Source organism: Meriones unguiculatus, chromosome 3 (assembly GCF_030254825.1).
Source record: "Meriones unguiculatus strain TT.TT164.6M chromosome 3, Bangor_MerUng_6.1, whole genome shotgun sequence".
Lineage (NCBI taxonomy): Eukaryota > Metazoa > Chordata > Mammalia > Rodentia > Muridae > Meriones > Meriones unguiculatus.
This window is the reverse complement of record NC_083351.1, coordinates 86,741,752-86,768,289: the sequence shown is the minus strand read 5'-3', so window position 1 is coordinate 86,768,289 and position 26,538 is coordinate 86,741,752. Positions and strand designations below refer to the sequence as shown.

Sequence of the window (26,538 nt, the reverse complement as noted above, 5' to 3'; positions counted from 1 at the left end):
TCCAATTATCTAAATACATTTTTCCATGAACAAAATTGATGACAACAGTATGATTGACATAAAAACAGAACTTAAGAAGACATTTAACATATACCATACTCATTCAACACAACAATAGAAGTTGACTCCTTGCTAGGACCTATTACAACTCCATACTAGTAGATACTGAGATTCATATAAACAAACTTTGGGAAGAGTGCAGGGAATCTTAAAAAAGAACAGGGAGATAGTAAGACCTGGAGAGGACAAGAGTTCCACAAAGACCAAATATATCTGGGCACAGGGGTTTGTCTGAGACTGATTATCCAACCAAGGACCAAACATAGATATAATCTAGAACCCCTACCCAGATGTAGCCCATTGCAGCTAAGTATCTAAGTGGGTTTCCCTAGTTAGGGGAACAGGGATTGTGTCTGACATGAACTCAGTGGCTAGCTCTTTGACCTCTCCACCCCCTCTGGGAGGAGCAGCCTAGCTAGGCCACAGAGGAGGACATTGAAACCAGTACTGATCAGAAGGGCAAACAGGATAGATATTGGAAGTAGGAGAAAACAAAGAACAGAACAGAGCCTTCCACAGAGGACCTCCAAAAACTCTACCCACCAAGATATCAAAGGAGATACTGAGACTCATAGACAAACTGTGGGCAGAGTGCCGGAATCCTTATGGAAGAAGAGGAAGAACTGGAGGGAACATGAACTCAACAAGGAGAACAACAGAGCCCAAACACCTAGGCCCAGGAGGGCTGTAGAGACCTATACTCCAACTAAGGACCATGCATGGAAAGGACCTAGACCCCCTGTTCAAAGGAAGCCCATTGGCTGCTCAGTTTCCAAGTGGGTTTGCAAGTAAGGGGAACAGGGGCTGACTCTGACATGAACTCAGTGGCAACCTCTTTGATTACCTCCCACTGTGGTGTTCAGCCTTGCCAGGCCACAGAGAAAGATGATACAGCAAGCATTGATGAGACCTGATAGCTAAGGTCAGATAGAAGGGGATGAAGACCTCCCTTATCAGGGGATTAAGGAAAGGGCTTGGGGGAGAAAAGGGTGGGTGAGTGGGACCAGAAGGAGACAAGAGAGCAGGCTTCAGGTGGATACAAAATAAATAAATTGTAATAAATAAATATATAAATAAAATTAATTTAAAATATTTTTTAAAAAATAATTAGTAGGATTGAAAGTTATTGAGGCCAGACACCAACTTAGTAATGACTTTGGGGGCAATTCCATGTGTCCTTGTTAACTCCTTCATTTTATAGAAGAAGAAAGCAACAAACTTGCTCCTCATATTTTGAAATATCATGGTAAATCCCCAGTAATCTCTTTGCAGTCGGATCATTCAGTTGATAATAGCCATTGACAAGGACACCAGGGAGCATCAGCAGGCCAGCTGGGTCTGAAGACTTATGAGAGGAAGAAAATCTGTCTTTAGAACCTCTGCAGAACAAGACTCCAGAAGGAAAAAGGAAGCGTGATCTACATGAAAACATGTTAAGATGGAGGTCTGTCTCCTGGAAGAGGTAGCCATTTATTTATGCCAGACCTTCTGACTAATGGAGTTGGTTACAGACCCTCACTGCTAAGTTGGCCTGCTTTCTGCCTTCCCACCCAGAACCCCTTTCTTTTTCTTCTCTTTCCAGCTCCCTGTTACAGACAAAGGTCCAGATCTTAAACTGTGCTCCCTTGCATGCGAGGCAACCTCTCAGAAGACACCGCCACTGACCACGTGACCATTTAAAGATTGTCATTGAGTCTGTCTGCTTTCTTGATATGGAACTTAGAAAGCATAGTTGTCGATACTTGTTCACTCTACAAGAAATTTCAACTATCTATAGCTTGCCTACTCTATTCTTTTCCTCTACCAAGTTCTGACTCAATTCACCTCAAGTTTTCTAGTCATTTTAAAATTATTTTATCTAAGAATTGTATCACAAATAGAGCTGCTGTGAACATGGCTGAGCAAATGTCCTTGTTGTATAGTAGAGCATATTTTGGATATATGTCTAGGAGTGGTATAACTGGATCTTGAAGTAGCACTATTCCCAATTTTCTGAAGAAGCACCAGATTGATTTCCAAAGTGGTTGTACAAATTTACATTCCCACCAGCAGTGGAGGAGGGTTACCTTTTCTCTATATCCTCTCCAGCATGTGTTGTGATGGGTATAAGGTGAAATCTCAGGGTTGTTTTGCTTTGCATCTCCCCAATAAATAAGTACATTGAACATTTCTATCAGCGTTTTTCTACCATTTGATGTTCCTCTATTGAGAGTTTTGTTTAACTCTGTACCCCATTTTTTAATTGGATAACTTGGTTTGTTGGTGTTTAACTTCTTGAGTTCTCTACATATTCTAGATATTAGCCCTCTGTCAGATATAGGGTTGGTGAAAATCCTTTCTCAGTCTATAGGCTGTTGTTTTATTTTGATGAAAGTTTTGCTTTGCAGAAGATTCTCAGTTTCATGAGGTCCCATTTATTGATTGCTGCTCTTAGAACCTGTGCTGTTGGTGTTCTGTTCAGGAAGTTGTCTCCTGTGCCACTGAATTCCAGGCTCTTTCCCACTTTTTCTTCTAACAGGTTTAGTGTTTCTGGTTTTATGTTGAGGTCTTTGATCCACTTAGACTTTAGTTTTAGTTCAGGGTGATAAATATGTATCTACACACATTTTTCTACATGTAGATAACTGGTTAGACCAGAACCATTTGTTGAATATGCTACTTTTTTTCCATTGTATTGTTTTGGCTTCTTTTTCAAAAATTAGGTATCTGTAGGTATGTGGGTTTATTTCTAGGCTTCTCCTTGATTCCAGTGATCCACCATTCTGTTTCTATGATAGGATCATGCAGTTTTTATTACTGTTGCTCTATAGCTTGAGATCAGGGGTGGAGATACTTCCAGAAGATTTGTTACTGTACAGGATTGCTTTAGCAATTCTGGGCTTTTTGTTTTTCCATATGAAATTGAGAACTGTTCTTTCAAGTTCTGTAAAGAATTGTGTTGGTGTTTTGAAGGGAAATGCATTGAATCTGCTGATTGGTAGGATGGCCATTTTCAGTATGTAAATCCTACCGATCCATGAGCATGGGAGATCTTTCCATCTTCTGATAACTTCTTCAATTTCTTTCTTCAGAAACTTGAAGTTATTTTCATATGGGTCTTTCAAATGCTTGGTCATACCAAGCATACCAAAGAGTCATACGAAGATGCAGCTATAGCACTACTAGGCATATATCCAAAATATGCTCAACTGTACAACAAGGACATTTGCTCAACCATGTTTGTAGCAACTCTGTTCATAACAGCCAGAAATGGAAACAACCTAAATGTCCCTTAACAGAGAAATGGATAAAGAAATTGTGATATATTTACGCAATTTAAATATACACAATTTGATACATTACAGAATGGAATACAACTCAGCTATTAAAAACAAGGAAATCATGAAATTTCCAGGCAAGTGGTGGGAACTAGAAAAGATCATCTTGTGTGAGGTAACCCAGAAGAAGAAAGACACACATGGTATATTATATGGCATTTATCCATATAATATAGGATAAACATATAAAAACCTATGCTCCTAAAGAAGTGAAACAACAAGGAAGACCCTAAGGAAAAGTCTCAATCCTTGTTCAGAAGGACAAATGCTGTAGACATTGGAAGCAGAAGACAGTGAACAGGACAGGAGCCTACCATAGATGGCCTCTGAAAGACTACTGAACAATGTATCGAAGCAGAAGCTGAGACTCATAGTCACACTTTGGGCAGAGTGTGCAGAGTCTTAGGAAAGAAGGGGAAGATAGAAAGACTTGGAGGGGACAGGGGCTCCAAAAGAAGACTGACAGAGCCAAAGAATGAGCTCTGGGGGCCTCCAGAGATCAATACTTTAACCAAGGGCAATGCATGGAGAGGACATAAATCTTAGGCTCAGATGTAGCCCATCCACCCAGTTCCAAGTGGGGTCCTTAGTAAGAGGAGCAGGGGTTTTCTCTGGCATGAACTCAGTGACAGGTTCTCTGATCATCTCCCCATGAGAGTTGCAGTCTTGTCAGGAAACAGAGGAAGACAATGCAACCAGTCCTGATGAGACCTGATAGTCTAGGATCAAACAAAAGAGAAGGACCTCCCCTCTATGTGGACTAGAGGAAGGGCATATAGTGAGAGGAGGTAGGGAGGTTGGGATGGGAAGAGACGATGGAGGGGGCTACAGTCAGGATACAAATTGAATAGATTGTAAGTAATAATTATTTAAAAAAGAAAAAAAATAATTATTAAAAAAAACATAGACCAGACTTACTGGTTTGAAATAAGAGTATGAAATGTCCTTCCTAAAAATTTTAACATGACCCTGACAAATCATAGATGGTCAGTGTAAAAAGAGGATGCAAAAAGTGTGATACTCATGCTGATAAGCTGTATATTCTGGAAAGAATCCAGTAGGACATTACAAGGTCAGACAGAAAGAGGCTAATTCAGAATTATTTGTGACTGTCTCAAAAGCTGCAGGATGTCTCTTTCCTGCTTCTAAATGCAGCATTCATCAATTATTGTGACAGCAAAAACATTTCTGATGGAATGTCATTTCTCTTTAATGCTTTAAGTCCCAGGTTAGCTTAAATGTTATTTCCTTGCTTGTAAGTTTCCACACACTTCAATTTCTTTTTATTGGCTTATTCATACTGAATTCTACTGAAGTCTGGGGTACTAGAATCAGAGCTTAGGCAGACAGTCAAAATGGGAAGGTTAGCTGAGAAGAAACAATGTTAGGGTAGGGTAGGGACTCTCCTTTTAAGGTCAGGATGTATACTGAGTAAGATAGGGGTGGGAAGAGTGAATGATTTTATAGTGGATGTAATGACTTTGTAACTCCCTTGCAATACCCATGACATTCCCACCTTCCGTGCAACTTACAGGATCTCTATGCATAAACCGTGAGTCTATTAGTTAGAATGTTTGCAGGATGATCCAAACTTGATTTATTGTCATTTTTGATAGATCTACTTTAACATAAATATTAAAAAATAATTCTAAGAATCTAAGACTAATTAACCTTGAAAAAGGAAGGGACCATCTGTTTTCAATGACATTTTAGTAAAAAAAATGGAAATAATTTTTTCTTAATGTGGGATTCAGAGCTCGGTATTTATTCCAATCCTCAGCAAAATTAACAATTTTGAAATCTTGAAAGGAATCTTCTATAGTTCTTAGAACAGACTTCTGGTTTCATCATTCAACACTTCCCTCCCTAGTAATATTTACAAACACCTTGCAAGTTCTCTATGGGAATTACAATATCTTCTTCCCTGCCTGCTCCCTTCCTTAGCATAGCATAGCTAGTTTACAGTAGTTTATTGAAGCAGGGATTCATGATCCGAAATCTCTTTTATTAATTATATTTCTATACATTTATTTCTATCCTCTGGCAGCTTTGATACAAATGACAACAACCTAATTCTGTTACTGAATTCAAGGATGATTCATTTAATATTGTTATAGTCTAATCAGAGACCTCAAATTAGATGGATCATAGCCTCTGAAATATTTTTGATTAGCTGAAGAAGGGAAACTCTAGGTGATAATGCTGCCCACAACATCAGTGTCTTGTACCATTATGTGTGAACATAGTCCCTCTGGAGGAAAGAAATATTTTTTTTTCTTTCAGTACCCTGTGGGAAAGCTGCTTTCAAAAGGTTCTGGACAGATGCAACTTATGTAGCTGGTGAAAATTATTTCAAATAATGTGAAATAATTTTTACATTATTTGTGAGTTAAAAGATACATCATTACAGATTTGATAAATGTATTTGATACATATACTTATGTGAGTATATGATTAGAATACTCTACTAGCCATTGGATAAAGAGTATAAATTTAATAGCCTACTATACTTTTAAAGATTTACTGCTATGATAAATATGAAATGCTATCTTTGGAGTAAATCAATTCTCAGAGATCAATGAATTCCTTTTAAGAAATGGATATGTAAAGATGGCGGCTCCAGGAGGACATTGTCTGAGGAACAGGACAGCAGTGTTGGCACAGTGACCAGGAGACTGAACCCAGGGACCTAAAACACCAGTGTTCATGATTGCCAGGTGAGAGGAAAGCCTATGGTGTGCAAATTAATTGGGACCGACCTCAGGTCACCCAGTCAATACCTGGAAAAGGTCCTGTAGACCGGGGAGCTCACCCACCGCTGAGCTCGGCGCACACAGCCTCCTGCAGCCCCAGCCGCCATCCAGGACCAGGACACACAGCCTCTGGCCAGAGTGAGGCACCAAGCGTCCATCCGACCCAGAGCAGAGCCCGAAGTTGCCAGCCCAGAGAGGCATGCACAGCCTCTGGCCCAGAAGGGACATACACTGCCAACCCAGACCAGAGCATAGAACCTCTGGGCCAAAGCGGGGCCCACAGCTGCCATTCCAGACAGGGACACACAGCTTCCAGCCCAGAGGGAGGTGCCCAGTCTCCAGTTCAGAATGGAGCCCTCAGTTGCCAGCCTAGAAAGGAGTGCACAGCCTCCAGACCAGAGCAGGACCCCCAGGCGCCATCTCAACCTATGGGCACATTCTCTAGGCCCAGAGCAGAGCACTCAGCCTCTGGCCCAGAGACTTGCTGGGCGCTCCTCTCACTTTCCCGGACAGAACTGTGTGCCCCAGGATACCAGACTGAGTTTCCCTGTTGGGAGAAAACCCAAAGCTAGGGAATCAGCAGGTTCTTCAAGAGGACTGTACCTGGTACACTGTAACAACAGCAGCAGCTCACTAAATTCAGAACAAGAAATCCAGCAATGGGGCAGCTGTCTTGAGAACTTTTATGGGTAAGAGGAGAGGCTCCTCTGCCTAACAAAGACCACAGCTACTACTCAGGTCTATACACCTGAGGTGAGCAGTGGCAATTCCTGAGAAACACTGGCCATACAGTGACCATACCCCAAAAGCAGAGGAGGACTCCTTCCGGAAAAATCATCTTCTGCCAAGGGGATTCTCCCTACCACAGGACTCCAGGAAGCACAGAAATTAACAGCCAATACCTAAAACAGCCCAATGGGTAGAGGTCAGCGTAAAGCTCAACCAACAAAAGACAGAGCAATATGGCATCTCCACAACCCAGCCATCCAGGGGCAAGCAGCCCTGGACAACCCAGCATAATAGAAAATCAAGAAGATGACCTTACATCTATGCTGATGAAGAGAATAATAGAGGAAACAAATAGAATATGTAAAGAATTAGAGGAAGATAAAACCAAGCAGATCATGGCTATCCATAAAGAAATGGATGAAGTTAAAGACAAGCAGATTATGGCCATCTGTGAAGAAATACAGGAAGATGCAGCCAAACAGTTTGTGGCCTTCAGAGAAGAAATAATTAAATCACGGAAAGAAATAAAAGAAACAGGGTTGAAGGACATAAAAGAAAAACAGGAAAATACAATCAGACAGGTGAAGGAAGTAAACAAAACAACTCAAGATTTGAGGATAGAACTGGAGAAATTAAAGAAAACACAAATGGAGGAAATAATGGAGAGGAAGAATTTAGGGAAGAAAACAGGAACTACAGAGGTAAGCATAACCAACTTACAACTACAGACTACAAGAGATGGAAGAAAGAATCTCAGGTGTAAAAAATACAATGGAAGAAATTGATGTATCTGTCAAAGAAAATGTTGAATCTAAAAAATTCCTAACACAGACCATCCAAGAAATCCAAGACAATATGAAAAGATAAAACCTAAGAATAATATGTATAGAGGAAAAAGAAGACTCCCTTCTCCAAGGCTCAGAAAATATTTTCAACAAAATCATTGAAGAAAATTTCCCTAAGTTAAAGGAGAAGGCAATAAGAATACATGAGGCCTACGGAACACCCAACAAATTTAACCAGAAAACAAAATCCTCCTGCCACATAATAATCAAAACAGTAAGTATACAGAAAAAAGAAAAAATACTAAAAGCTGCAAGGGAAAAAGGCCAAGTAACATATAATGGCAAACCTAATAGAATCACACCTGAATTTTCAACAGAGACTAGGAAAGCCAGAAAGGCCTGGACAGATATCATGCAGACCTTAAGAGAACACAGATGTCAGCCCAGGCTACTATACCCTGCAAAACTCTCAGTCATCATAGACAGAGAAAACAAGATGTTCAAAGATGAAAACAAATTTCAACAATACCTACACACAAATCCAGCATTACAGAAGAAACTGGAAGAGAAAATACAACCCAAGAAAATTAGCTTCTTTCTAGAAAACACAGGGAACAATTAAACTTACTACAGTAAAACAAAAAGCAACCAAGCACACAACAGTATGACCACAGCCAACATCAAAATCAAAGGATCTAACAGCCACTGATCATTAATATCTCTCAACAAAAATGGACAAAACTGTCCAGTAAAAAGACACAGACTAACAGAATGGATACATAAACAAAACCCAGCAATCTGTTGCATACAAGAAACACACCTAAGACACAAAGCTAGACATTACCTGAGGGTAAAGTGTTGGAAGACGACTTCCCAAGCAAATGGACACAAGAAGCAACCAGGAGTAGACATTCTAATATCTGATAAAATAGACATTCAACCAAAATTAATCAAAAGAGATGGGGAAGGACACTTCATACTCATCAAGGGAAAATTCCACCAGGAAGACATCACAATCCTGAACGTCTATGCCCCAAATACAAGAGCACCCACATTTGTAAAAGAAACATTGATAAAATTAAAACCACACATAGATCCCCACACATTAATAGTGGGAGACGTCAACACCCCACTCTCAACAAAGGACAGGTCAACAAAACAGAAATTAAACAAAGAAATAATGTCTCTGACAAAGGTCATGAATCAAATGGACCTCACAGATATTTACAGAATTTTACACCCAAACACAAAAGAATTTACCTTCTTCTCAGCACCTCAAGAAACCTTCTCCAAAATAGACCATATAGTTGGTCACAAAGCAAGCCCAAACAGATACAAGAAGATTGAAATAATCCCTTGTATCTTGTCTGATCACCATGGAATAAAGCTGGACTTCAACAACAACAGAAATTGCAAAAAGCCTACACAGACATGAAAAATGAAAAACTTGTTACTGAATGACAGCTGGGTCAGGGAAGAAATAAAGAAAGAAATTAAAGTCTTCCTAGAACTCAAAGAAAATGAAGACACAGTCCTGATAGGCCACAGAGGAGGGCTTTGCAGCCAATCCTGAAGATACCTGATAAAACAGGATCAGATGAATGACGAGGAGGTCCCCCCCATCAGTGGACTTGGAAAGGGGCATGGTGGAGATGAGGGAGGGAGGGAGGGAGGGAGGGAGGGAGGGAGGGAGGGAGGGAGGGAGGGACTGGGAGGGAATGAGGGATCTGGACATGGCTGGGAAACAGAGTTAATAAAATGTAACTGATAAATAAGTAAAATTTAAAAAAAAGTTACTACAGACTAAATGGCTTGTTAAGAACAAAAATTTATTTCTCATAACTCTTGAGGATAGAAGTCATAGATTAAGGTGCCAACCCTTAATTCAAATCAGATTGAATTCTGATTTGGGCCCTCAAAAAAAAAAGAAAGAAAGAAAGAAAGAAAATGAAGACACAACATACCCAAACTTGTAGGAAACAATGAAAGCAGTGCTAAGAGGAAAGTTCATAGCACTAAGTGCCTGCAAGAAGAAATTCGAGACAGCTCATTCAAGCACCTTAATGGCTCACTTAAAAACCCTAGAAAAACAAGAAGCAGACACACCAAGAAGGAGTAGACGGCTGGAAATAATCAAACTCAGGGCTGAAATCAATCAATTGGAAACAAATAAAACAATTCAAAGAATCAATGAAACCAAGAGCTGGTTCTTTGAGAAAATCAACAAGATCGACAAACCCTTAGCCAAGCTAACTAAAAGGCAGAGAGACACCACCCAAATCAACAAAATCAGAAATGAAAAGCGGGATATAACTACAGACACTGAGGAAATCCAAACAATCATTAGGACTTACTTCAAAAGTATATATGCCACAAAATTTGAAAATCTAAATGAAATGGACAATTTTCTTGATCGATCTGACTTACCAAAGCTGAATCAGGACCAGGTAAATCAACTAAATAGACCTATATCCCCCAAAGAAATAGAAGCAGTCATCAAAAGTCTCCCATCCAAAAGAAGCCCAGGACCAGATGGCTTCAGCGCTGAATTCTACCAGACCTTCAAAGAAGAGCTAACTCCAATTCTCTTCAAACTATTCCACAGAATAGGAAGAGAAGGAACATTACCAAATTCATTATAAGAAGCTACAGTCACCTTGGTACCTAAACCTCACAAAGACTCAACAAAAAAAGAGAATTTCCGGCCAATCTCCCTTATGAATATTGATGCAAAAATACTTAACAAAATACTTGCAAACCGAATAGAAGAACACATCAAAGATATTATCCACCATGACCAAGTAGGCTTCATCCCAGGTATGCACGGGTGGTTCAATATACAGAAATCCATCAATGTGATCCACCATATTAACAAACTGAAAGAAAAAAAAAACACATGATAATCTCCCTAGATGCTGAAAAAGCATTTGACAAAATCCAACATCCATTCATGTTTAAAGTATTGGAGAGATCAGGGATACAAGCACATATCTAAACATAGTAAAAGCAATATACAGCAAACCTATAGCCAACATCAAACTGAAGGGAGAGAAACTTAAAACGATCCCACTGAAATCAGGGACAAGAAAAGGCTGCCCACTCTCTCCATATCTCTTCAACATAGTGCTGGAAGTCCTTGCTAGAGCAATAAGACAGTTGAAGGAGATCAAGGGGATACAGATTGGAAAGGAAGAAGTCAAATTAACACTATTTGCAGATGATATGATAGTATACATGAGTGACCCCAAAAACTCTACCAGGGAACTCATACAGCTGATAAACACCTTCAGCAAAGTGGCAGGATACAAAATTAACTCAAAAAAATCAGTACCACTCCTGTGTACAAAAGACAAAAGGGCTGAGAAAGAAATTAGGGAAACAACACCCTTCACAATAGCCACAAATGACTTAAAGTACCTTGGTGTAACCCTAACCAAGCAAGTCAAAGACTTGTATGAAAAAAATTTCAAGTCTCTGAAGAAAGAATTAGAAGAAGATATGAGAAGATGGAAAGATCTCCCATTCTCATGGCTTGGCAGCATTAACATAGTAAAAATGGCCATCTTACCAAAAGCAATCTACAGATTTAATGCAATTCCCATCAAATTGCCAACACAATTCTTTACAGACATGGAAAGAAAAATTCTCAACTTCATATGGAATAACAAGAAACCCAGAATTGCTAAAACAATCCTCTACAATAAAAGAACTTCTGGAGGTATCTCCATCCTTGATCTGAAGCTGTACTATAGAGCAACAGTTATAAAAACTACATGGTACTGGCAGAGAAACAGAATGGTGGATCAATGGAACCGAACAGAAGTCCCAGAAATTAACTCACACACTTGTGGACACCTGAGTTTTGACAAAGATACCAAAACCATACATTTGAAAAAAGATAGCATCTTCAACAAATGGTGCTGGTCCAACTGAATGTCTACATGTAGAAAAATGCAAATAGATCCATACTTATCACCCTGCACAAAACTGAAGTCCAAGTGGATCAAAGATCTCAACATAAAACCAGACACATTAAATCGTCTAGAAAAAAAAAAGTGGGGAATACCCTAGAACTCATTGGTACAGGAGACTACTTCCTGAACAGAACACCAACAGCACAGGCTCTAAGAGCAACAATCAATAAATGGGACCTCATGAAACTGAAAAGCTTCTGTAAAGCAAAGGACACAATCATGAAAACAAAACGACTGCCTACAGATTGGGAAAGAATCTTCACCAACTCTTTATCTGACAGAGGACTCATATCTAGTATATATAAAGAACTAAAGAAGCTGAAAAGCAGCAAACCAAGTAATCCACTTAAAAAATGGGGAACAGAGCTAAACAGAGAACTCTCTGTAGAGAAATATCCAATGGCAGAGAAGCACTTAAAGAAATTCTCAACCTCATTAACCATCAGGGAAATGCAAATCAAAACAAACCTGAGATTTCACCTTACACCCATCAGAATGGCCAAGACCAAAAACTCAAGTGACAACACATGCTGGAGAGGTTGTGGGGAAAAGGGAACCCTTCTCCACTGTTGGTGGGATTGTAAACTTGTACAACCACTCTGGAAATCAATCTGGCGCTTTCTCAGACAACTAGGAATAGCGCTTCCTCAAGATCCAGCCATACCACTCCTATGCATATATCCAAAAGAGGCTCAAGTACACAACAAGGACATTTGCTCAACCATGTTTGTAGCATCTTTATTTGTAATAGCCAGAAACTGCAAACAGCCTAGATGCCCCTCAACTGAAGAATGGATGCAGAAATTGTGGTACATCTATACAATGGAGTATTACTCAGCAATGAAAAATAAGGAAATCATGAAATTTGCAGGTAAATGGTGGGACCTGGAAGGGATCATCCTGAGTGAGTTGTCCCAAATGCAAAAAGACACACACAGTATATACTCACTCATATAAACATACAAAATAGGATAAACCCACTAAAATCTCTACATCTAAACAAACTAAGCAAAAGAGAGGACCCTAACTAAAATGCTCAATCCCATCCTGAAAGGCAAAGATGATGGACATTAGAAGAAGAAGAAAACAGGAAACAACCTAGGAACCTGCCACAGAGGGCCTCTGAAAGGCTCTGCCCTGCAGACTATCAAAGGAGATGCTGAGCCTGATGGCCAACTGTCTCGGGCAGAGTGAATGGAATTTTATGTAAGAAGTGGGAAATAATAAGAGCTGGAGAGGACAGGAACTCCATAAGGAGAGCAACAGAAGAAGAAAGTTTGAACACAGGGAACTTCCCAGAGACTCATACTCCAACCAAGGACTATTCATGGAGGTAACCTAGAACTCCTGCACAGATGTAGCACATGGCAGTTCAGTGTACAAGTGGGTTACATAGTAATGGGAAGAGGGACTGCCTCTGACATAATCTGATTGGCCTGCTCTTTGATCACCCCCCTGAGGGGGGAGCAGCCTTACCGGGCCACAGAAGATGACAATGCAGCCATTTCTGATGAGAACTGATAGAGTAAGATCAGAAAGGAGAGGAGGACCTCCCCTATCAGTGGACTTCGGGAGGGACATGCATGAAGAAGGGGAGGTATGGGGGGATTGGCAGGGGAAGAGGGAGGGGCTTATGGGGGGATACAAAATAAATAAAGTGTAATTAATAAAAGTTAAATAAAAAATTTAAAAAAGAAATGGATATGTAAATGGCCATCATTATTGTGTGGGAAGAAAAGGATGCATTTAATATATTAAAGTTTATTATTATTTCAGGTGGTGCCAAACTATGGAAACATTATCTAAATATTATCGTGCGAAGTGGCTAAATAAGATTAAGCTAAGCAAAAACTATCTATGTGCACCCAACCCTTAAAAGATTTTATGTCTAGGTAAAACTTGGAGAAAGGGTAAACGGGAATAATGATCTTGACAAAGCTTGTGTGAAGTGTTGGCTTTTTTATGAGTAAGAGCAATACTTGTTCAGATTAGTATATATTACAGTATATACTCTTTACATACTTCTAAAATGATGTTACATATCTTTTACTGGCATCTGAGATTTACTTTAAGAACTTGACAAACTACTTCCCATATAAAATTCAGGCCAACCATGACACTGAGGATGTGTAAAATATATGTAAAAAGTTGAAGGAAAAATCACTTGTATGAGGTGTTGCTGATATCTCACCAAGTAGGTACTTCTTCACAAATGTTAGCTATTATCTTACCAGCCTTAAGGCCTTCACAATGTACCTGCTTTCTGTCTAGTAAGACTCAGAAAGAGTGATTACATACTAACTTCCTGACAATTGATGAAACTAGATATGGAGAGTAGACCTTACTGGTATTAAATTGAGTGAGTTTCTGTTTCTCTGCTCAGGCAATTTTCCAGTGTTCTTTTGGTTGAGATAGCATTAATCATGAGATTAAGTTACATAGTCTGAGAGGCTTGGGAAGGGCTTAATGCTTTAATTTAAGCTCTTGCAGGCTAAAGAAATTGGGGCAACTGGTTAGTATTCCCAGAATATGGTAAGCTATAAATAACAGTAACAAAGCTAGTTTCAATGAATTCAGAGCAGGCGATTCTTTAAGATAACATCCTGGAGAAGAAGAAGATTCTTCCCACCAGCAGTTCTTGAAAAGAGCCACCAGATACTCATTTTCACCCTCCTCTGAACTCTGCCTTTTCTGGTTTGCTATTATTAAGATCTCCATCACCTCCAACACCTACATTGTGTGTGTTTTACCATTTTTCTGACCAACATAGTCAACCTAAAGTGGCTCCATTTTGTTTGAAAGGTTAAGGTAAGTACAGTTGTTTCTAGAAGATACACTGTATTATGGTGCTGTTTGTCTTAAGGACATTGAAGAACATTTTAATGCCTGTTGAAAACCTGAAGAATTGTATTTATTGTAACTTTTGAAAAGGTACAGGCAGAACTATGGTTTACAGACATAACTAAAATAAAAGAAATAATAAGAAATAAAAGCCAAACCAAAACAACAACAAAAATCCCAAACCAAAACAAACAAAATCTCATAGAACAGGCAAATTTAATATTCTCTTTGTATGCCCTAAAAATCAAAGATTCGTATCTCAGTTTTTAATGCTAACGTAGCCATTCTTATGGAAGTCAACATCTCATGTTTTACAATGCTGTACAGAGCATGGGATCTTTAATTCTGAGTAATGGTAAACACATTAAAATATTTTGAAGAATGCCAGTTTTATTTTATTTTTTTTTTAATTTTTTTCTTTATTAATTACACTTTATTCACTTTGTATGCCCCCTGTTGTCCTTTCCCTCCTCCCATCCTAATCCCTCCCTTCTTCCACCCTCTGCATGCATGCCCCTCCCCAAGTCCACTGAGGGGAGGACTTTTTTTCCTTCCTTCTGATCCTAGTCAATTAGGTCTCATCAGGAGTGGCTGAGTTGTCTTCTTCTGTGGCCTGGTAATGCTGCTTTCCCCTCAGGGGGAAGCAATTAAAGAGCAGGCCAATCCAACCAAGGTATCCAAGTGGGCTCCATTGTAATAGGAACAGGAACTGTCTCTGACATGAACTGATTGGCCTGCTAGTTTTATTTTTAAGGTTGGATTTTTGTATTAGCTTACTAAATTATGAATGTAGTTGCTATTACTATACATGATAAAAATCACAACAAATTGATTATGAGAAAATATATTTATAATATAGCTGACATTAATAATATTAGATAAGCATTATTGAATTAAAAATGTAATATAAAATATTTCACTTGGAAGAACCAGTTCACAGCTCTTACCACTGCGGGATTAGAAAGAGTACAGTGGATTAGTGGGCCTTCCAGAATATATATAAACAAATTACAGTTTTGTTTGTAAGTTTACTTTCATAAAATGTCCCTATGTGTTGATGATATTTTCATAAGCAAAAGCTAGAAAAGTTTTGGCTTTGAAAGTCTATTATAAAATTTTATCATTATAAATTACATTATTGAAAAAAGTGATATTTCATGCTTGAATATGATCATAAAAATTTTCAGATCTAAAAATAAGTTGATCAAAAACAACAACAACAAAAAAAAAAACAATTATAAACTACTATCCACCCGCATCTCTAAAGCTATTCTTACCTTTCTTTTCCAACGTTCCTGTGACCTGAGACTGTAGAATTTTTAGATTTTTTGAATAGTAAATTACTTTACTGGGATGACAACCATGACCTGATCCTATAACAAATTATCCTAGATATGAAGGTATTTATTGTGTAATGATGTACTTGTAGATAATAAAATACCCATTTATTTGAATGTAAGCTCAGACAGTATAAATAGTCTAAGTTATTCTCTCTCTCTCTCAGTCTCTCTCTCTCTCTCTCTCTCTCTCAAACCATTAATTCTCCCAAACAGAAGTTGGACATCACTGCAGGCAGATGAACACAGAACACTTTGTGCAGTAAGGCTTCAAGAACAGAGGTGCAGGTAAGTCAGACCAGCGCTCAAGCGAAGGTGGAACTGTTCAGCCCATGTTGCCTGCATTCATGTTGTAATAGTTGATGTACATCCGGTCCAGGCTGACCAGCAGGCACACAGCAGCTTTCTCTAGGTGCAGTTCTGGGTGCAGCTGTTCTTGCCTGTGCTGTGCAGGCTGCAGAGGGCTCAGAGGTGGCTCAAGCTGCTGAAAGTCACGAGCTGGTCAGGGACCACGTGCATTGAGATGTACTGTGCTGGCTTGATGATGGCCTGTGCCAGCTGCTGGGTGAAACCCTCTGGCACGGAGGAGTGGGGAACATTGTTTTTCACAGGGAACATTGGCATGGTGGTGAAGAGACTGTGAGCAAGGGTCTTTAAAAATAGAAGAAACCTAGACATTGAGATATTTAATAGTTACTATCAAGGAACTATTTTTTTTTCTGTCTATGCACACCATTTACAAAATATGATGAAGAATGATTGGAGACACTACTGGTTTTAGGAGGTTACTGGCATTTCTTCTTCTTTTCAAGAAACAATGCCTAGAAATGAATGTTATATTAATTGTAAATGTACATAATAAATATGTTAACATAAAGGGAAAATAGGAATTTTATAGAATGTAAGGGCTAGGCAAATTTACATCATCACTGGCAAGGCTACTGAAATTTTTTTTAAATAGAGAAAAATACAATAGTAAGTCATTTCCACCAATTTTTTTTGTCATAAAAAATAAAGTAAATAATAAAAGTGTACATTTCATTTTATACTAATTGATGTACAAAATTAATTAAAACCATAGGTTGTGGTAAAGATTGCTATAGAGAAGTTGTTAATTTCATCAACTTTCTTGACACTGAAAAAGATCTTCAAATTCAAGCAGAGAGTGGGAACAAGAGTTAAATAATCAAGAAGTAGAAAAATTTTTAAGAGAAATAAATATTTTTTCTAAAATAATCCATCATACCATGTGGTAAAATAGTTTTTTAATCTCTTGCAGATGACACATTTCATACTCTTTCCTTCTGATTCATGAACCGTGAAGCTGAATATCAATGTGACTGAGTCAATTTTTCTCGGCTTGACATAGGACCCCAGTAGGAAGAACATAGTGTTTGCCATTTTCCTGTTCTTTTACATAGGAACATTAGCAGGTAACCTGCTGATCATTGCTATCATCAAGACAAGCCAGGCCCTTGGGAGTCCCATGTACTTCTTCCTGTTCTACTTATCCTTGTCTGACACCTGCTTCTCTACAACCGTAGCTCCCAGAACAATTGCAGATTCTCTGCTGAAGGAGGCCACTATCACCTTCAATGAGTGCATAATCCAAGTCTTTACATTCCATTTCTTTGGCTCCCTGGAGATCTTTATCCTCGTTTTAATGGCTGTTGACCACTATGTGGCCATTTGTAAGCCCCTGCACTATATGACCATAATGAACCACCAGGTCTGTGGAGTGCTAGTAGCTCTAGTCTGTGTGGGATCCTGTGTTCATTCTTTAGTTCAGATATTTCTGGCCTTGAGTTTACCCTTCTGTGGTCCCAATGAGATTGATCACTACTTTTGTGACTTGCAGCCACTGTTGAAACTTTCCTGTTCAGACACATACATGATCAACCTGCTTCTGGTTTCTAATAGTGGGACCCTATGTACACTGAGTTTCCTCATGCTGATGGTCTCCTATGTCATCATCCTGTATTCCTTGAGAAACCACAGTGTTGAAGGGAGAAGAAAAGCACTGTTCACTTGTGTCTCCCACATCATAGTAGTCATTTTGTTTTTTGTGCCTTGTATATTCATATATACACGCCCTGCAACCACCTTCCCTATGGACAAGATGATATTGAGAGACCAAAAAGATAAGCAGCGATCATTAACACTATGTAGAGTAGGCGCGGTATAGCAGTAAGTTCCCTGAGGGGAGAGCTACCTCTCTGCGTTCTTTCCCCACCCACTAGAGATACAGTTGCTAGGAAACTGGACCCTCCCCCTAGGGAAAAACACCTGGTCATTAATAGTATGGAAACCTTCCTATAGCCAATCGATTCAAAATGTAACACCTTGACCAATAGATGCTTGCCAGGCAGTAATTGCCCCTGCTTGGGCAAGCTGGGATGGACCAGAATCTATAAATCACCCCACTAACCTGGGCCGGGGCGCTCAGCTCCCACCGCTTTGGCGGTGGGGCTGTGTAGGCCCAAGCTGCAGCTTGTAATTAACAATAAAAAGACCCTCATGTGTTTTGCAACAGAGTCGATTCCTGGAGATCTTTTGGGGGCTCGCGAACTGGGTATAACAATATCAGTGTTTTATACAATTTGTACACCTTTTCTAAACCCTCTGATTTACACATTGAGGAATACAGAGGTGAAAAATGCCAAGAAAAATTTGTAGATCAAAAGAATCTTAGATGATAAATAAGGAATCAAAGTTTATATTGATTAATAAAGAAAATGTTAGTTTTCAATTATGTTTATGATAGCACTGTCTTAGGAAGGGAAGATTGGTTGATTCTAAAGAATGGGCAAACAAATATATTCTAAAGTAATATATCAAATTATTCTTTTGGAAAGAATGTGGAGAAGAACCAAAACCATACAATAGGAAAAAAGGACAACGTCTTCAACAAATGGTGCTGGTTTAAATGGATGTCTACAAGTAGAAAATGCAAATTGATCGATATTTCCCATCCTGCACAAAACAAAATCCAAGTGGATCAAAGACCTTAACATAAAACCAGACACATTAAACCTGACATGTCAGGAGCGGTGCCTCTGGCAGCTGCTTTGATATTTAAATCTCAGTAGAGGGACTGCTTTTACCGGACCTTCTCTAAAGGCAGGGTAGAATTTGCAAGTCCATCTCCTTTTGTTTGTGACAGCAGGTGGGATAGCTTGTGAGGGTCACACCTCTTCCTCAGGCTCCTCGTGGAAATTAAACCATTGTTCTGAGATGTTTTACTGGCTAAAAGAAAGTCCTCACAAATAAAGAGATCAGAGGGCTGGAGGCAGAGGAGGAGGCAGAGACTTGAGGCTTGCTGCTCGCACTGCTTGCTGCGGCAGCCTGCCTTTTGCTGTTGCTGTCCAGTCTGGACCTTTAAAAAGTTTCCTGTGTGCTGTGTGTTTATTTTATTAATTTTAATCCTCACTCCCAACTCAAGAACCATTCGACTCTGCTGGCTGGCTCTGGCACTGACAGAAGAAAAAGTAGGGAGAGCCTTGAACTCATTGGCACAGGAGACAACTTCCTGAACAGAACACCAACAGCACAGGCTCTAAGATCAACAATCAGTAAGTAGGGCCTATTTTATTATTGATTTCTTTCTTTCTGATTATGATTGTGTTTTTTTATAATGCCTTCATTCTGCTCTTCTTTAATCAAAGGAATGTACCATATTCACACATTTATAGAAGTTTTAAGGTGCAGCAAGTGTGTTGTATGTGTTTGTGTCTGTGGGCATGTATAAACATGTTCTTTTTCTTCACATACTTCTTATTCCTAACAACTAACCAGAAAACACCTTTAAAATTAATTGTTATTGTGGTTGTTGCAATGACTAAAATATATGTGTGAATACCTATTATTTGCATCAATATATGTGAATATATATATATATATATATCATGTAATTTACCATACAGTCTTAAGATTATGCTCTACAGGTTACTGTGTATGTCTCTCATTACTCAGACCCCATAATAATGAATTGGCAGAATCCATCTGAGGTTAGGAATAGTACTACTTAATGTTTTACTAACATTATATTTTAAATTTAATAATCTGATACTTTTGAACTTAGGGAACATTGTTTCATCTTGAAAAATAAGCTTCATAATCATTTTTAATGCCAGATTAATATGATTATGGCATACTATGGTTTGATTTTGAGTTAAAAATGGCTGTGTACCATCACGTGACTGCTGGGAATCAAACCTTTGTATGATCAGTGAGTGTTCATAAATGCTGAGACAACTCTGTAGCTCAATGATACTTTGAATGTGCAATGTCTCTCACAGGCTCATGATTGAATGCTCAGTCTTCAGCATACAATACTTTTTTGAAAAGTTTCAAAACTGATTTATTGTTGGAAGGATGTTATTAGGTTATATATAAACTTTGAGTTTATGTCCATTTCTGGTTCTGTCCCCAAGATCATGTGCTCTACCTGATACCATGTGAAAATGCAGGCTAATGCTCCTGACACCAAAAATAGAGTTGCTTCTGTTATCATGCCTTCCCTGAAATATTGGACTGAAAGAGTTCTGAATACATCAACCAAAATTATTTTTCCTTCTCATGATTCGTCTGTCAGCATTGTGTCAAAATAATGGTAAACATTGCTAATATATGTGTTTCTTATCCAGATATAAATATTTATGAAGACTAGATATTAATAGTGTAAGAAACTCTGTTAGGAGATTTGAAAATAGTAATAGATCAATATAAGCACATGGCATACTATTCTTACTATTAACACAGAGATAGTTATATCATAGATATGAAGTATTTTAGAGTTCTCAGTGCAACCAGGAAAGAGTGTCTGGAGCAGAAATGAAAATAGTTTATTTTTGTTACTATGCATAAACACAGCTGTACATCATTTGTATCACAGCTGCATATTCATGAAGACCACATACAGAAAGGGTCTACAAATACTGTATAGCATTTATAACCATGACTAAGCATTTATAGCCATGATCCAGAGGCATCAAAGAAGACATGATATATATTAGGCATTGTAAGAGAGACTGACTTTTGCTGACCTGAGAACTTCTTAAATCATCTTGTTCACCCCAAGGACATGCATATCTGAGGTCTTCCTCAAATCTCTCTTTGGCTGTGATTCATACATCATTACTCCATTTATGTTCTTCTTACCCACTGTCTTCATTTATGTCCTTATGGTCAGTTCTGTCTGTGACAACAAAGCACTTGCTTTTTCTTATATCATGATTATCCCTGCTCTGACTCCTAACTAACTGCTGGGAAATGCAAACATAATGAATGCCATGTAATATGGGTAGTGTCAAGAAAAATTGCTGCTACTCTTTGCTGTATCTTGTTCTAGCAAATAAGTCAGTGTCTACCATGCATTGACACAGAATAGTGGTAAGCTTTCCAGTTGTAATTATTGAAGATAGGAGCTATCTAGCATGGACTGTCATATTACTTTAATTCTTTATGAGTGCACACAGGAAAATTATGCTAGAGGATCTTCAACCTCACACTGACACCCTTGAGCTTCAGCTCCTTCATGGTCCCATGCACAGTGAGCACAATGATGATCTTACCAAGCAAAATGTAGAACATATGAAGCTGTGCCTTGCACATATATATTTACTGAATTATTGGCCACGGACATAGAGAGGTTTCCAAGCACTTTTATTTGAGGCTTGCATTATGTTTTTTAAATATGAATGTTTCAGATGATAATCTTTACAAATAAAGTATACTTCTGAAGTTGTAATTCCATGTGAACTGCCCTAGTCATATATTATCTCTGAAATATACTGCATCTAATTATATGGTCCCTAATTGTGATGTATCCTATCCACTAATTAAACATTTCAAGTAAGATGATGAACAACTCTTTTTTTTTAAAAGTTCATAAAGGAGACTATTCCCAACCCCATTTTAAAAGTCCTCAAGAGTGCTTAAGTGTATATTCATGTTATTGTTTTTACTCCATATACTTTCTTATTTTGAGCACAGACACTAGCTATGTAGCCTATGATTTATTATGAAATAAAAATACAAAATGTTGAGAACTAATAATGACCTAAAATTTTAATGAGGATTGTTACAAGTTTTAGGACACTTCAATGATCCTGATTTTACTGCATCAGACTTTGTAATTTAGCAATGGCATAGAACTTTATTACTGCATGAGAAGTAATTTGTCTTTCAAACTGTAGAATTTTTAATGCAAAAATCATGAAGATTAAAATTGAATAGTCTGAATTCAATGAGAACTTTGTACTCTTTTATTCTTTAAAAGTAGTGATGAACATTTTTATATTGATAGAAATCAAAAGCAAAAAAAAACTTTAACAAGAAGCTATGAATGCTACAGAGAACATGCTGCTTTCAAAGTCAAAATTTTATACCTACAGGCAATTATTTTACCAGTAATTCACACAGAAAAAAATCTTTGAACATGAACATTGTTGTTTATGCCTTCTATATATTTAATTTTTATTGATATACTTCTATTTATTAATATTTGTATCTTGATTTGAAAAAGATAGTACCGCTGAAGAACCAAGAAACATAGTTTGTCTTGCCTCGTTTAAAAATGTAGCAACAGATGACCATGCAAGGAGAGGTCCTAGACCACCTGCTCAGATGTGGCCAATGGGCAGCTCAGTCTCCATATGGATCTCTGGGTGAGGAAAGCATGGCATGCCTCTATCATGAACTCAGTTGCCTGCTCTTTGATCACTTGCCCATGGTGATGCAGCCTTGCCACGCCATGAAAGAAGAGGATCCAGGCAGTCCTAATGAAACTTAACAAGCTATGGGTATATGGTAATAGTGGAGAACTCCCCATTTCAGTAGACTAGGATAAAGGTAAATGAGAGGGAATGTGGGACTGGTGGATTTGAGGGAGGGGGCTTCAACTGAGATATATAATGAATAAAATTTTGAAGAACAAAAATAGAAATTAAAAAAAAACTATTTTCAATATAAAAATGTACAGATAGGTTATCTTCAGTGTGGTATACGCTAAAATTAAGAAAATGTAAAGATGAAGAAATGACAATTCTTTAGGTATAATTTGTTAATCTTTATTGAACATGGAACATAGAAAACAATAAGGTTTTTGCTGGGCTTTTTAAGCTGTTTCAATGTTTTCTTCACACAGGTTTTCCCTGTTTAATGGAGTAAAGAAGACCCTATGGCAAAATAACTATATACATTGTGAACACAAAATGACTATGGTGATGGTTGTCCTAATTTATTTGTTTTGGTATGCATTTTACACTGTACACATGCTGAACTATATATACACATCAAATAAAATAATTTTTTTAATACAACAAAATTGGAAAGGAAAATAAAGCAGGTGAAAGTATTATTCTGGAATGTAGGCTAATATAATTTTCAGGACACTAATAGAGCTCATTTCATTTCTCCATAGAATTTTGCTGCACTGAGCAGGATCTCTGGGTTCACTGTGCTAAATAGATGATGAACCAGAGCCCAGATACTAAGTAGAAGATCTTAAGACTTTCAAACATGATATTTGTGATGCCCATTATCTGGGACAGCTCACTCTAAAAGAAAAAAAGGGTTGAAAGCTCTTCATGTATCTCCATCTCTTTTTTAAAAGATGCCACGTTTAAAGGACAGGAACACATTTGCAAAAAGGATACAGAAATTTTTGGCAGAATTTTTAAATTTCTTAGTTACATATACATGTGCCCTATTTGAAAAATACATTGAATTTAAAAATTATAAGAAGAATATTGATTAAAGAATAATGGAAAGTAGGTAAAAAGATCTAGTCGTTTCAAATTTCATTTCCATGGAAAGAAATTTCTCATAGGATTATCTGATTCAGGAAGGTGAAGGGAAACAGATGAGACAATGTCTCATTCTTCTAGGCTATCCTGGGATTTATGATATGACTCAGGCTGACTATGAAATCTTTCTGACCATCCCCAACCCATATAAACTTCTTTTCAGTGCTGTGGTTTCAGGCATATCCAAAAAATATTTGGTTTTTTTTTTAACATTTAATCATGAAGTTGCAAAAGTGTTATTTTTAGGCAATACAGGCCTTCCCAGAAGTAACACTTATATTTCACTCTCGTATAATCAAAAGCTAAGTATAGGTAGAAATAGTAGCATGGGTAATTAGATTTTGACAAAACATAATAAAACAATGATAAAGATACATTTGTACCCAAGAAATTTCAGCTTATGGATCCCAGTTAAGGGAAATAATAGCCTCAGAAATTTATGTCCAAAATGAGAATGGGGGTGGGTGGGAATAGGAGGAGTCCATGGGAGTGCTGTAACCTGGATACAAAATGAATAAATTATAATAAAAATAAATAAATAAATACATAAATATATAAATAAATAAATGAGAATAGGATGAATGGGATGTATTCTCACAGTTCAGCCAGTCTGATCTTTTAATTGCCAGAGTAAAAGAAAATGTGAAACAAAGAATGGAAATATTATTTACCAAAACCAAGCAATGAAAACTAACGTTTTGTCTCCACAATACATTATTTTTTTAATATTCTTTGCCAGTTGTATCCCAGTTTTAACATTATGAGGCTCAATAAACTTTGTTTTCTGAAATTCAGTTAAGAAGACATTAGCATGGATATGGAGCTTTGCATGTATGCAATCATTTATGCAATATGTGTACATCGAGTTTAATAGACAAGTACCATATTCCTAAATAATAGAAACCGCCTTAAGCATTTCAATAGTATGTTCTCACTTAAAACAATAGTTACAAAGGAAGAGGAGACAGTAATGACTTTTATATGAAAAGTATTTGTCATTCGTATTTCACAAAATTACCTGAACATAATAGATTATTGCATGACCATGATCAACATACCTTACTTCTGTATAACACAGTGCCCCATCACTTGTCACCTGAATCTTGTGATGTTGCTTCTAGTGTTTCTCCAAATGTCATTAGTCAAGGCTAAAGAATTTGAAGATTTATTACTTAAGTGATAATGTTCTGCTATTTCCCAGTAGTCTCCCAGGAAACCTTTCTAGTCCACAGCTTCCTCATTGCATTTTTCACTTCTGCATTTCTTAGAGTGTAAATTAGAGGATTCAGTATGGGAATGATAATGGTGTAAAATACAGCAACCATCTTGTCCTCTGAAAAGGTGGTGTCAGGCTGCATATACATGAAAGTACAGGGACCAAAAAAGATGATGACCACAGCAATGTGGGATCCACATGTGGAGAGAGCTTTGCGTCTTCCTTCGGATGATTGCTTTCTTAGAGATACAAGAATGACTGTGTATGAGAATAGCAAGATGACAAAACTTATCAGTGTAATGGTACCACTGTTGGCCGTCACAACAACACCAATAATATAGGTGTCAGTGCAGGCGAGTTTCAGCACAGGATGTACATCACAGAAGTATTGATCAATCTCATTGGGTCCACAAAAGGGGAGCTGTACCACCAGAGCCACTTGGATAATAGAATGTATGAACCCACTCACCCATGTCCCCAGCAATATCTTATTGCATCTTCCCCGGTCCATGATAGTCATGTAGTGGAGAGGTTTACAGATGGCCACGTATCGATCATATGCCATGACTGTAAGGATGAAGATCTCAGTGCAACCAAAGAAATGAACAACAAAGAGTTGTAACATGCACCCTACATAGGAAATAGTTTTTTTCTTCACTAGCAGGTCAGCAATCATCTTGGGTGCTGTGGATGAGGAGTAGCAAATGTCCACAAAAGATAGAATGTTGAGGAAAAAATACATAGGAGACTTGAAAAGATTGCTAAAGCAAACTGTCAGCATAATGAGGAGGTTTCCTAGCACAATGACCATGTAAAAGAAGGAAAACACAACAAAGCATACTTCTTCAACCTCTGGGTTCTGAGAAAGACCCCCAAAAATGAATTCAGTGACATTGTTTACTCCTTCCATGGAAAAAGTACTTGAGGCCATATTCCCAAGAGGACATTAAACTATCAGAAGAACAAATTAAAAAAATAAATAAATAAACCACCAGCATTCATTTCTATTTTAAAACAAATAAATAATTATAGTGGCTGGTGGCTGAAGTTGAGCACTTACATTTTTCATACTCAGGTTTCAGTTTAAGTGCATTTATTCTGAGGAACTTACCTCAGTGTTATAATGTGTGTGTTTTTTTTTTCAATTCAGGTGAGAAGGGAAGTCCAAAGACTTAAGAAAAATTTTTGCAATGTATTGTGAAATTTGAAGAATGTACTTTTATTTTGTGTAAGATTTTTATTACATTTCAAAAAGCCTTCCCTGTTCAAAGCTATGCTAATACTTATATATCTGCAAATGATTGCTGCATTTTCATATAGAAATGAGAATGTTTGTTCACATTTGCCCCGCTTCAAACTGTCCTTCCTGGATGTCACATCTGCTCAGAATTCTTAGGCAGCACAGCCCCAGTGACTTCTGCAGGTTTCTCTTCTTCTAAAAGTTGGATCTTCTTGAAGTGAAATTTTGGCCTCTCATCTGATCTCAAAGGTGCAATATCACTATGGGGTACTATAGAAAGAGATTTAAATTAGACATATTTGATTGTGTAATAATCTCACTGAAACTCAAATGAATTATCTAACTTTATGAGACCTCTCTTACTTAAATTGTGATATAATAAAGTTTTAAGTCAGTATTATTTGTTGTTAAAGATCCTTTCTACAATTCAATTAAATCACTGCATAAGCATAGAATAGCCACACAATCCCGAGAAAAA

The 26,538-nt window shown here is 37.8% G+C and overlaps 1 protein-coding gene and 2 pseudogenes across 1 annotated transcript; 1 reads left to right on the top strand and 2 right to left on the bottom strand.

The window, feature by feature from the left end:
• Window positions 1–16,101: 16,101 nt before the first annotated feature.
• On the bottom strand, window positions 16,102–16,420 carry LOC110544030 (macrophage migration inhibitory factor-like; annotated as a pseudogene).
• On the top strand, window positions 16,419–18,499 carry LOC110544031 (olfactory receptor 4C16-like; annotated as a pseudogene).
• A 6,188-nt stretch (window positions 18,500–24,687) lies between these two features.
• LOC110544477 (olfactory receptor 4S2-like) lies at window positions 24,688–25,751 on the bottom strand. The gene has a single exon (XM_021630444.2). It carries the CDS (start codon window positions 25,749–25,751, stop codon window positions 24,795–24,797), a length of 957 nt encoding a protein of 318 aa, XP_021486119.1. The 3' UTR covers window positions 24,688–24,794.
• Between the last annotated feature and the right edge of the window lie 787 nt (window positions 25,752–26,538).

Bases quoted from the DNA above. Each gene is read 5' to 3' on its own strand.
- LOC110544477 (XM_021630444.2), bottom strand. From the start codon at position 25,751: ATGGCCTCAAGTACTTTTTCCATGGAAGGAGTAAACAATGTCACTGAA.